The sequence below is a fragment of the Phaethon aethereus genome (assembly GCF_964289735.1).
Source record: "Phaethon aethereus genome assembly, chromosome: 4".
NCBI lineage: Eukaryota > Metazoa > Chordata > Aves > Phaethontiformes > Phaethontidae > Phaethon > Phaethon aethereus.
This window is the reverse complement of record NC_138578.1, coordinates 29,947,045-29,960,818: the sequence shown is the minus strand read 5'-3', so window position 1 is coordinate 29,960,818 and position 13,774 is coordinate 29,947,045. Positions and strand designations below refer to the sequence as shown.

General features: G+C 44.1%; 1 protein-coding gene across 1 annotated transcript in view; it reads right to left on the bottom strand.

The window, feature by feature from the left end:
• Positions 1-13,774, bottom strand: part of EMCN (endomucin) — a gene marked incomplete at both ends in the record, with an annotated part of 54,698 nt that overhangs the window by 28,566 nt on the left and 12,358 nt on the right. Inside the window, 2 exons of the mRNA XM_081998879.1 lie at positions 5,807-5,920; positions 6,390-6,491. Of these exons, the coding sequence (XP_081855005.1) occupies positions 5,807-5,920; positions 6,390-6,491 (216 nt within the window). The remainder of the gene's footprint in view (positions 1-5,806; positions 5,921-6,389; positions 6,492-13,774) is intronic.

The window sequence follows — 13,774 nt, the reverse complement described above, 5'->3', positions numbered from 1 at the left end:
GAGCCATACATGTTACCATAACCCTCTTCCCGTGGTTTTACCAAAGTAAAGCTTCCTTCTTAATTACCAGTAGTTTGATAAAAGGAGAAAAAGTATCTCCTCCACTCTTTCCTTTTCTCACTTTTTAATATTTACTATTTCATTGTGCCATGATGTATCATCATCCATGAGAGTGGCATGAGGTAAATTAGAAACACAACAGCCAAAAATCCACTCATACTTGTAATTTAATACCTTGAGCACTGACCTTGCATAAGATGCGTGCTCCATATCCAAGGAAGGAAGAACACAATCTTGTGTTGCATTTCATTTCATATTCTCTTTCATAACTTGAAGTGTCCCAGGATATGAAATCCTGATTGCAGATGCAACTTGCTGTAGTGTGGCACCGCATAAATTCTTGTTTTAGGGCCTGGACTGCACAAGTGAGGTTGCTCTTTTGACTAAATGTGAGCTACTGGATTTGACCCCTTATATTCATAAATAAGAAGGTTAAGGGGACAAGTCTAATTGCTGGCTTCCAATATAATAAACAGGGCAGGAGGTCAAAGAGGGAGAGATTGTACTTACAGCCTGCAGAGGAAAAGAATACTGAAGACTTTAAAAAAAAAAAAAAAGTCAAAGTCGTTTGCATGATTTCACAGCATGTGGAGCACTGGGGGCTTCTCCTGAATTTATAACAAAAGGTGACAGCAGCCACAGAAATTGCAGCGGGGACAGGAAGCCCTGTCAAATCTCTGCTGTGCGAATGCGATCACTCGCTGAAGCTCTTAGCAGGGATTGAAGCAGAGAAAGCGATGGCCTCCATTACAAAACAGAGGTGCCTGCTTTTTATTAGAAATCAGGTGCAGTAAAGGTAAATTTTGAAGTGACATAAAGGCACCACCAGTATCTGCCTCTGTCTCATGTGGCCAGCCCAAAAAGGCAGAGAAGTGAGTGCTAGTGAAAAAAAAAGAAGGGAGCAGACAACTTTCGTCTCCCGTCCATTTTGAGAGCAGAAGTCTTGCTACGCCTGTGCTCACATCGGGGAGCACGACTCCCCCTCCCTGTGCTGCTGCTGGGGATGCCAGCAGGTGCTGGGAGGGTGCAGTGAAGCCAAGGGCACCTCGCTGTGCCAACACGTGGGGTGGGAACGGAGAGATGGCTGTAGCCAGCAGCCAGACGGTGGTCGAGGGGTCTGTGGATTTTCTACAAGGGCTGGGCACACACCCGCACAGCCCCTGTGCCCTGTCCCAAAGCCTTGTGTCCCATCCCATCCCTTTGTGCTGAAACCAAGGCTATGACTCTTTTGAAAGGCAGAACAGATGTTGTCTTAAAAAAACACTGAAATTGGTTTTCATGTAGAGTTTTTCCAAATACTACTTACAGAATCACAGAATCACAGAATCACTAGGTTGGAAAGATCATCAAGTCCAACCATTAATCCAGCACCACCATGTCCCCTAAACCATGTCCTGAAGCGCCACATCCACACGTTTTTTGAACACTTCCAGAGATGGCGACTCCACCACCTCCCTGGGCAGCCTGTTCCAATGCCTGACCACCCTCTCAGTGAAGAAATTTTTCCTAATATCCAATCTAAACCTCCCTTGGCGCAACTTGAGGCCATTTCCTCTTGTCCTATCACTAGTTACTTGGGAGAAGAGACCAACACCCTCGTCACCACAACCCCCTTTCAGGTAGTTGTAGAGAGCGATAAGGTCTCCCCTCAGCCTCCTCTTCTCCAGACTGAACAACCCCAGTTCCCTCAGCCGCTCCTCATAAGACTTTTGCTCCAGACCCCTCACCAGCTTCGTTGCCCTTCTCTGGACACGCTCCAGCACCTCAGCATCCTTCTTGTAGTGAGGGGCCCAAAACTGAACACAGTATTCAAGCTGCGGCCTCACCAGTGCCGAGTACAGGGACACGATCACTTCCCTACTCCTGCTGGCCACACTATTCCTGATACAGGCCAGGACGCTGTTGGCCTTCTTGGCCACCTGGGCACACTGCTGGCTCATATTCAGCCGGATGTCAACCAGCACCCCCAGGTCCCTTTCCGCCGGGCTGCTCTCCAGCAACTCCTCCCCAAGCCTGTAGCGTTGCATGGGGTTGTTGTGACCCAAGTGCAGGACCCTGCACTTGGCCTTATTAAACCTCATACAGTTGGCCTCTGCCCATCGATCCAGCCTGTCCAGATCCCTCTGCAGAGCCCTCCTACCCTCCAGCAGATCAACACTCCCACCCAGCTTGGTGTCATCTGCAAACTTACTGAGGGATCACTCAATTCCCTCATCCAGATCATCAATAAAGATATTGAATAAGACCGGCCCCAGAACCGAGCCCTGGGGAACACCGCTTGTGACCGGCCGCCAGCCGGATTTAACGCCGTTCACCACAACTCTCTGGGCTCGGCCATCCAGCCAGTTCCTCACCCAGCGAAGAGTAAACCAGTCTAAGCCACGAGCCGCCAGTTTCTCCAGGAGAATGCTGTGGGAGACGCTGTCAAAGGCTTTACTAAAGTCCAGGTAGACAACGTCCACAGCCTTTCCCTCATCCACTAGGCGGGTCACCTGGTCATAGAAGGAGATCAGGTTGGTCAAGCAGGACCTGCCTTTCATGAACCCATGCTGGCTGGGCCTGATCCTTTGGTTGTCCTGCAGATGCCCTGTGAGCACTCTCAAGACCAACCGCTCCATAATCTTCCCTGGTACAGAGGTCAGGCTGACAGGCCTGTAGTTCCCAGGATCCTCCTTGCAGCCTTTCTTGTAGACGGGCGTCACATTGGCAAGCCTCCAGTCTTCTGGGACCTCTCCTGTTAACCAGGACTGCTGATAAATGATGGAGAGTGGCTTGGCAAGCTCCTCTGCCAGCTCTCTCAGTACTCTCGGGTGGATCTCATCAGGCCCCATAGACTTGTGGGTGTCCAGGTGGCTTAGCATGTCCTTGACTGCTTCCTCCTGGATTATGAGGAGTACATTGTGCTCTCCATTCCCGTCTTCCAGCTCAGGGGGCTGAATACCCTGTGGATACCTGGACTGGCTATTAAAGACTGAGGCAAAGAAGGCATTAAGTACCTCAGCCTTGTCCTCGTCCTTGGAGACAATGTTCCCCGCCATATCCAGTAGGGGATGGAGATTCTCCTTGCCTCTCTTTTTGTTGTTAATATATTTGTAAAAACATTTTTTATTATCCTTTACGACTGTAGCCAGACTGAGCTCTAGCTGGGCTTTTGCCTTTCTAATTTTGTCCCTGCTTGACCTAACGAGATCCTTGTACTCTTCGTGAGTTGCCTGCCCCTTCTTCCAGAGGTGATAAACTCTCCTCTTTTCCCTGAGTCCCAGCAAAATCTCCCTGTTCAGCCAGGCCGGTCGCCTTCCCCGCCAGCTCTTCTTACAGCACATGGGGACCGCCTGCTCCTGCACCTTTAAGATTTCCTTCTTGAAGGCTGTCCAGCCTTCCTGGACCCCTTTGTCCTTCAGGACTGTCTCCCAAGGGACTCTCTCAACCAGTGACCTGAACAGGCCAAAGTCTGCCCTCCGGAAGTCCATGATAGCAGTTTTGCTGACCCCTCTCCTTACTTCGCTCACAACTGAGAATTCTATCATGTCGTGGTCGCTAAGCCCAAGACGGCCTCCGACCACCACATCTCTCACCAGTCCTTCTCTGTTTGTAAACAGCAGGTCCAGCAAGGCATCTCCCTGGGCTCACTCACCAGCTGTGTCAGGAAGTTATCCTCCACACGCTCCAGGAACCTCCTAGACTGTTTCCTCTCTGCCATGTTATACTTCCAGCAGATGTCCGGTAGGTTGAAGTCCCCCACAAGAACAAGGGCCAGCGAATGCGAGACCTCCGCCAGTCGCTTATAGAATGTCTCATCCGTCTCTTCATCCTGGTTGGGTCGTCTGTAACAGACTCCCAGCAGGATATCTGCCTCATTGGCCTTCCCCCTCATCCTTACCCACAAGCACTCTACTTGGTCTTCACAATCTTCGATTTCTATGCAATCAAAACACTCCCTAACATACAGAGCCACCCCACCGCCTCTCCTTCCCTGCCTATCCCTTCGGAAGAGCTTATAGCCATCCATTGCAGCACTCCAGTCATGAGAAGCATCCCTTAGTGTTGAAATAAAATATAAAGTCTTTTAATGCAAGGCTGTTCCCAATGTCCTTAATTTTACTGATTACAAAAGGGAGTGAGAGGCAGGTAAGCCCTGTTTTTAGGTTCATTTATCAACCATTTTTTCACAAGTTTGGAGGGTTTTTTTTGGCTTAAATTAGGATTTCAAAAAACAAATTGCAACCTAAGCAAGTAGGGACTGAACTGGTGGGAAGAGAACACAAGAGGAATAGAAAGGAGGCATGCTGGTGAAAACTTCTCGCCCTATTGTACCACCAGCACCAGTTTTTCGGGGCATCAGTGCAGAGCAGTGGCCGGAGCTAAGCTGCACTGGCAGGTATGCCTTTCCTCATTAGCTTTCCTTTCGCTGCTGGGAGTTCTAACCTGTCACCAAGGTTTAGTTCCAGGTGGCTGTGCTGCTCCCATACCTGCAAGCCAGGAACCTCCGCCAAACTGAAAGGACCAGGAATCGCATCCGTGATGTGATGCACCATGCCGCGGGCTTTTAGCAGGCCCACAGGGTCACGAGTGCAAGCTTAAAAAGATTCTTTGAGGCCTTTGGTATCACTTCAGCAGCTTGTGCATCGGTCAGACTGTATCCTGTGACTCACCGATAGTGGCATGTAAAAGCCAAGCCAAAATACAAAGGCTTTGGGCCGACAATCAGAATACTCCCTGTACTAAGCACGGCGGGAAAGCTGCGTCAGGAGAAGATGTAACCACAGGGTAATTGCTCTCCAGGCACCTTAGCAGGGTCGGGTCCATGAGGGGTAGCTTTAAAGGAGAATTTGCACGGAGAAAACACAAGCCATTTCATAGGAGGTCCCTTTTTAGGCAAGGAAACCAAGGGAAGAGAAGTCAAGTTCTAATCATTTGTCACAGTTCTAAATATCAACTCTGAGAACATCGGTGTACCACTGACTGCTGAGTTAAATAGCTGGAGTACTTATTTTTAATTTTTTGAGTCAATTAAGTATAAAAGATGGAGTATTTCAAAGCTCTGGTTCAGAAAAAGACAGCAAACATTTACAGTGTAGTTCATAGACAAAAAAAGGGAGACTGAATTTCATCTTAAGTTTACTGAGCTCCTTGTGGATGTTATGCTTGTTTAAATTAATCCACCTGCTTGCTGGATATGTGGGATTTTTTTTTTTTTTTCTAGAATCCAATCTGATGTGCTGGGCCAAGACACATGATATTCTGAAGTCTTATGGGGAACAAAAGTATTTCCTAAGATTGATACAGGGTAATTCGTACCACCTCTCTGCTTTCAGTACTGTGACTCGTGATAATACAGAACATAATTTGTAAAATTGTAACATATATAAAAATAAAAAACAAAGGGGGCTCTTCTGACACCACTCTGACCACATAGAATCATTTATTTTTTATTAAATACTTACTAAAAAAACACAGAAGAAAATAAAAAATTAAAATCTTTCCCAGTTACAGGGAAATTAAAATCCCGTGTAATAGCTTCAGACCACCTCCACTACAAATTAATGGTATAATATTATTTGGGTAAGATTCTAGGGCGACATTCATTAAAGTTATGTGATATGGTAAGATGAACAGCTCTGCTTCCACAAGCCTCCAAATCTACAACCCAAACTACTCTTTTTGACCTCCTTTTATTGCTCCACACTGTTTTACAGAAAAGTAGCATACAATAAATCAGAAATCTCTCAATGAAATTATCACTTACTGTTTGCTGTGCTGACACTTTTATCTGTTGCTGTAGTGGTCACTTTTACTGGTGGTTGTGTTGTTGTACCTTGTGTTATTTGTTGTATAGTATTAGGTGAAGAAGGTGTGGAGTCTAATAAAAAACAACATTCAAGTTATTTCCACAATTTTGTATACACACATACGCACACACACAAAACATACCTATTGCCCTGCCTGCAGCCTAGTTTTAAATTATCAGAGGAATATTTCATTTAAGTTGAAGATCAACAGGGACAGGGCTCCCTTCACTGCATAGAAAGCCAATCCCCGTCCCATAGCTGGGTCATCCCACTGATAGCAAGCCTGTGATAATGCAGTTACAAGGCCTGGCTTGGAGTTGCCTTCATAGAATCATAGAAGAGTTTGGGTTGGAAGGGACCTTTAAAGGTCATCTAGTCCAACTCCCCTGACCAGGAGGAAGCTCCTGTGCACGCTTGCAAGATTTCACCAGAGTTCACTCTCTGTAAAACAAATTCCCAAGACAAGGAGCGCTGCTGCTTAGTTTCCTGAACAACCGCTGCAACAGCATCAACAATTAACTCAAAAAAACTTTCACTTACTGCTTGTGATGGATTCATTTGTAGCTCTGATTGCAGTTGTTGTCAGTGCTGACGCTTGCAATGTTGTTGCTTGTGAAGTTGATGCGTTTGCAGCTTCCGTTACTGCAAGAAAAGCATTCACATCTTTATTGATTTATTTTATCATGCATAAATAAACATCACATACCTCTAGCTGCCTTCTCTCACAAAGGCAGTGAATTTCTCTTTAAAGTCTGGCCCTTACACACCTTTCTTACACATTTTTAAAGAGGATTCAAAGTGCCTATGGTTGGTATCAGAAGGAAGATTTGGCTTGTGGACAATCCACAAGCTGCCCATTGAAAGTCATCAGCTGTAACTTCTAGCCATCCCCCACGGAAGAGGCATATGCTCTTCAGGAGTTATACAGAGGTGCTTGGCACGACCGCCATGGGAAGAGGTGAGGGGAAAGGAGCCTGGCGTGGTTGAGTGGGTTCGCTGTGTTGCCGGACTAGACTGCTGACTAGCACTTTGCTGCATACCTGTTTAACAGGAGGAAGGATGTAAACTCCCCAGAAGGAAGTGCGAGTGACTCACAGGAACACAGCTTATATATTACAGGTAAAGAACTGAAGGGGAGGAGACTCTAATAGTCTTTGTGCAATTTTTTCCTCTTCTCTCTGATGTCCACCTCAAGACCTGGTTGAGTCTTCTTCCCTGGCTAGCTTTCCTAGAACCCTCTTCCTCTGCACTCAGATTTCTGGGGAAAAAAGAGCACCTGGCAGCCATTCCTCTGAGGTGTGCAGCAAAGCTTAGGACATCTTGGATGAGATAAATAAGTGATATTCCCCAGGGTGAACTTGGTGCCCTTTGTAAGGTGACTCCTGGTAGTTCTCTTCTCCAGAGGAGTGAGATTTAGAGGCTGAGGGAGGGGAAAGAACTCCGTCTGGCAGCAGGAATCACTTCCAGCTGCTGCTAGTATAGGAAGAGCGGAGCAGAGTTGCCCAAACATCACTAAGGCAACAGCAAGGTTTAAATCAGCATGTCTTGCTGCGCATGGATGGCATACTGCAGGTCTTATGTGCCCCTGGCACATGTTCAAGAGAATAGACTGTCCAAATTTCTGTGGAGAGATCTGGGCTAAAAAACCCACAACTAACCATTTTAAGAGCCCAGTTTTCAATTCTGTAATCTAATACAAACAGAAGGTGTTACTGTCAGCTACAGAGGTTCATTTCAAACCCTGACAACAACGCAACATGTGTCCTACTACCTTTTCTAGTGCTTTTCATGGGTGGGCAACATGATAGAATAGGAACAGATCATGATATGACATGTCTTTTTCCCCTCATACGACTTGAGTAGTTCTAAATGCAATATTTGCACCAGAACTTCTAAAATATAACTTATACTCTCTTCCTCTGCTCTCAGCTTGCTGGCTGTTCACCTAGAATAGCAGTGCCTCAAAGAATGGACCTCCTTGGGAGCTTGCTCCACACTCACAAAGTGCTTTAATCTCATAGTGGGCTTCTGATTCTTTTCTCATAGGCATAAATAAAAATACGGCTTTCCCTTCAATGACAAAAAGCTGCAAGAGAAATTTCAGTGAAACATTTGAAGAGCTCATTCACTGTGAGGTGTTGGGCCTTTATTAAATGTCTTTGAAAGAGACTTGAACATCGGGGTTTCTGAAACATAAAAGGACTGCAACACAATGTGAAAGGGACTAATTCTTCTGCTGTAATAAACATAACCTATGCGTACTTCACCTGGCTGCATCTTATTCACCTCCATTACTAGCACTTCAAGCATGTATTTATACACGTACATGTATTCTTTCCTATTAACCGAGGCCAAACATTGGCATATATTATGTAATTCTTTGCTGTTAAGTCCATGTCCTCTTCCGTCACTCCACACCCATCAAATCAGCTACTCTCTGCTGCCCTATCCCTTAACTGATGCTGTTTCCCAAATTATTCTCAATCTGACAACCTCTTGAACTGTAAGTCTTAGCTAGTTTTTTAATACCTGATCACACTTGAACCACTCCTTGAGAGCATAGCAACTCACAGAATTTCAGCCTTTTTCACCCGAAACAAAAAATGCAGCCTGCTCAAATTAACCCTCTCCTTACTAGAGATCCCTCAATCCTTTTTTCTCAACAGACTTTTGTAAGAGACCCAGGAAAATACTTTGCTCTGCAATCACCTTACATGAAATAATTCACTTAATTTCTCCCAGAAGTTGGAAAAGCTGAACGCTAAAAAGGCAATGGTAGCTTCAGAATACCAGATAAGCGTGAATTTGAACTCTTACCAGATGTTGATGCAGAAACGGTTGCCCTGACGGTACTGGTTGGAATACCATCTTCTGAAATAAACACAGAAAGAATCACATTACTTCAGCCGCCTTCCAAATCTATTTAGCACTACACAAGCATGTAAGGCAGAGGAGCAAGGACGTTCCTGGAAAATCATGTTCAGAAGCCTATTAGAAGAAGCAACCAAATCATACAACCCTGCTAGCAACCTTTTCTATCTGTATCCTAAATCTCTTAGCTTTGCCTTCACTGCTGTAATGGGGAGCATCTGCTGTGGCCTCCCCCCTTGGACTGCGTCTTGTTTTCCAACAGATATTAATGTCTCTAAGACCAGTTTGGTAAAAAACCTGGAGCAATTAAAGATTTTTTGCTAGCTCCTCCTCTCCTTGAGTACAACCACAGTTGCTCTGGATCTTCAGGGTGGAGGATTAACTAAAATAACTGTCTGCAGGAGTAAGCACCCATTCTCCTGCCTTGGAGGAACAAAATTGTACTGGCTCCTTGGCAAGTACAAGCACTTCAGGAGGGGTTTTCAGCATCACCCTGATCCCTATGGAAGAGGAGGATTCACAGAACATGGCTTGGGAAGGACCAAACCGAGTAATGACTGACTTTCCCCACTGCCCCAAGGCAGTGCTCCAGCTGTTGAGATTTTACTGCAGTTGATGCCAGTCTTAAAAATCCTAGGTCAAGCTGGTAGGTGAAGGTCTCCAATACTACAAAACAAACCAACCAGCCAAAAAAATCCCCCACCAAACCAAGAGCAAAATAATTTCTATATCTTCTGGCTGTGCTGAAAAGTAGTAGCAGCATAACTCAACTAGAATTTTGGCTTCAAGTAAGATTTTCAATCTTATTTCTGGGGTGTCCATAATCTTCTACGAAAAGAAGTTAAGGGGGTGATGAATTGGGTGAGAAAACTACGTTGAATCAGAAACAGTGGCATTTCACAACCATTTTACACCGCCACGAGACAAGAATGGGTACATTTGGGGAGGAAGAGATCACTTCTGTGACTGAATGGGAAAGCAAAATGGTGCAGACCGATCCCCCAGTGCTTTCAGGTTTGCAGCATGACATCCTGTTACACTGCATTAGCATGCTGTAGTATAGACGTCGCAAAACTGAGTCAGGACAGCACGTCACTATTCTTGGTGTGACTCCATTCATGGTAATATCCACTGGCATTCTCTTTTTTTGGCTACAGGGCAGAACAGCCAGCTTTGTTCCCTTTGCTCAGCGTGCTGCGCACTGATTAACATTTCCCGAGCACCACCCAAGGCCTGCCGGAGTCACAGATCTAACCTGGGGGGAAAAAAAAAAAAGCAGTGATTGCAGGAGCTCTGCAGGCACTTATTAAGGTCTAGTCAGATGAGCCCTTACAACTCCTCTTCAAGCGGTGGAAGGTGTTATCATCTCTCTTGGCACCTCCGCGTTTCTGATGGGCCTCCCCTGGGCTGTTGCCCCTTCCCAGTGCGGGGGCATCCCACTCTTGTGGGCATCTCTTCTAGGTACGCTGCTGCTTTCACAATGCCTCATCACAGCATATGCTGGCCCAGTTTGATATGGGTATATCCCACACCAAGTTCAATCAGTTCCCTATGGTCCTGCTGCTGCCCCAGCCCTACTCCCCAGGACACATGAATACAGTCAGGCTATGCACAGCCCTTTGCCCAGTACATTTAAAATAATGTTTTTCCTGCCATTTAGTTGCACAGTCAGAATAATGCTTCAGAACCCACACCTGATATACTTTGAAAACAAATTTTATCCAAATAGACCAAAAAGCGATCTTGTTTCCCTAAATGACGAGCGTTTTTCCATCTCTTTATTCTCATCACGAGCTGCTGACAAACCTCCCGTAAATCCCCATGCCACGAGGCCACAGCACGAAAACAGAATGTTTTTTCAACAGTGCCTACTTTTCATATGGTTTGTTACAACATCTCTCAGTGTCTACCGTGCCTGTAACACCAGTTAAATGCACAAGCTGGCCAATTAGCTCATTCCCTAACTCTTCCCTTAATTCAGTGTGACTTTTTGGAAAGCCCATTGCAATACTTAGATTATTCATCCTTCAAAGGCGTTCCATTTAATAACCATGTTGATAGGCCAAGATTTCCTCAAAACTAAAAAAAATATGAGAATTTAAGTCACAGTTTTGTTATGATTCACAATTTGCTGATTCTATCGCAGGCTAGAGATAATCTAAGGTAAACTTGATTAACAGAGTAGAATAAAGTGGAGCTTTATGAAGTAATTGTTTTCTAAAAATGGTGCATAATTAGGTATACTTTAAAAACAAGTTGAAAGCAACATGCAAAAATGCTTAAAACTAACCAGGATTTCTGGGGGAATTGGTTGATTAAAAGAAGCAATAGAACTAGTGGCTTATTATGCTCTTATTTGCAATGTTAAGTTGTGACTAAGAAGAATCCTATGGGGGATAAAAGCAAGAGATCAAAAATGATTAAGAACTTTGGCCCATTAGAGATTGTTGCTAGACAAAGAAAGAGAAAGAAAGATTTTTTTTTTTCCGCTCATGTCAGGTTGGCTGCAGCTTCAAATGATGGACAACCAATTAAGTTACAATTGCATGGTTTTCGGCAAATTTAGATGCAGTGATCCCTTTGATACGAGCGCACTTTGATGTGCTCTGATGTGGGAGTAGCCAAAATCTACTTGGCAACTGCTCCCACACACAAACCTCTCCCATTTGCCATGCTCCCTGGCAATAAACACAGCCAAACGAGCGTAGGTGATCTGTGATGTAGCACCCTTGTGTCTGGAGAACACACGCGGAGCTAAAGGGTGCTCAGATGTGCCACTGGGATGAACAAAGAAAAAAACATGTCTAAAAGTGGTAACAGGGCGAGAAGAAATGAGAACTGGGAGAAAGATAACAGGACAGGAAGAAGATGAGAGAGGAAGGGCAGGAAGGCTCAGAGACAGTAAGACAATAAGGGTAGCAGGGAAAAATAAGAAGGAATTAAAAAAAGCTTGAAAAACATTTGACCCATGGCCACAAGGCCAAAATGAAAAAAAGAGACATTGTTGTGTTGTTTGGTTTTTTTTTCTTTCAGGTTCACAGAATTTCCCTTTATTGTCATTTCTGGCTTGGATTTAAATGATACATTTGTTCTAAAATTAAAGCAACTGTGAAATCATATGTATCTGGTCTTCAGACACGATTTTGAAATAAATGAACTGAAATATTGAACTTACTTGCTTTTTTAAAATTCAGAAGGAGTCCCTGAATTCAGCCAGGGCTGACCAACAGCCACAGTTGTCCTCAAACTGCAGCTTTTGATGTAGGCTTCAGTCTCCAAGGTCTGAGCTTGGAGCTCTCATAATTTCTTCCCTCTCTCTCACTCATTATTTTTACCTTTACACTGGGAAGACTAAGATAAGCAGGTTTTGACCTTGTCTTAATTAGGTGCCTGTCATTGTTATAATCAACACAGAAAAAAGGCAGAAATGACTGTGTGATATTACATTGGTAGTTCTGTTTACACACTACAGGATACAAGCCACTAAGTTTAAAACACCCCATGAAACAGCTTATACAAAAGTGAATGCCAAAAAGTCAAAACAAAAACTTTTTTAACAATTAATAGATTGTTCAAAATATATATTGATTATATTCATTACATGAATTACTGAATTTAAATGCTGTCTCTTTTGGCATCAATATCTGATTTTGAAAATAAATTGTTTCTATGGAAAAGTCACTATCACTACAGAAATATTGAGTGAAATGGTCTGTTTGACATTTTTTAACTTGACCTGACACTAGGTAGACAGGAGCATATGTTCATTTTAAAATCCCTCCACTCAGATGGTGGTGAGGCCACAGCTGAAGTACTTGGTCCAGCTTCAGAAGGGTGTTGAAAAGGTTGTGGATGCCTGGAGTGGGGCTTAATGGAGAACCGTAAAAATCATCAGGAGTCTAGAAAAAAATTACCTCTCAGGAAGGATTGCAAAAGTTGCATTTGTTTATCCCAGAGAGAGAAAGATTAATAGAAGGTGTGATAGCAGCACACTATCATGTAGGTGAGGGGCTGCAACAAAGACAAAGGAATAAACTTCTCATTACGTCCACTGAGGATGAAACTAGAGGTAAGGGGCAAGGGAAATTTGGACCAGAAACTTTGCAGGTTTTTTGGTGCCTGTGTCAAGCTGATGGTGTAACAGCCAGGAGCTGGTGTTTTAACCATTCTCCTGATGATGATATAAAATATTCCCACCCAAAAACCAGACCAATACCCAAAAGGCTGTAGCTGAGAGCAGTTACCAAAGAAGTGTCCTGAGGAAACCTATACATGTTAATTTGCTCTTCAAGGCTATAAAGCAGAATCTACAGGTGACATTGTTATATTATGCGGTTTTATTGTATATTATGTTATATTATGTTTGTTTGTGTGACCCTGGGCCTTTGCAATTATACACAAGTCATGGAGAAGTCGAAGTTGCTTTCTTGCTGTCTTTCCATGCCATCAGAAATAAATAGTGATCTTTTTCCAGGAAGCAAATGATAATTCTGCCATCCCCCACAACCATGATAGAGCCTCCTGTAACACCTGCTCCAGCAGTATCTGTGAGAAGACTGTACACTTCATCTGACATTTTGTCCTTTCTGGAGAAAGTTATAGCTGTCCTTGAGAGAAAACCTGGTACTGCTATTCTCAGAGTTCCCAATAAATAGCTGCTGCCTGACAATGTACACAACCTGTTTACTCTTACCTTGGAGCTCTATTGGCTATTACGTTTTCTCTTTCATTTTCATTTATTGCTGCTTCATCTCTTCATTCTCTTATCTGATCTTTTCCCAGGCCCAGTGCAGTTCTTGCACTTCTCTTATTTCAGTTTTTACTGGTTCATGACCTTCTACCCTAAACCTGGAGATAAATGTCTGTCTTCTTTCATAATGCATTTTTATGTAAAGGATCCCACATCCTTCAAATTAAAAAAAAAAAAAAAAAGGTTTACCTAAATGAGTAGTTCATCTCGCATCAGCCAGTCATTGCACAAACACCACTCCCATGTACGGAGAGCAAAAACAAGTTTTGAACACTGCTTGAGCCCTCCAAACAGAACTCAAGCG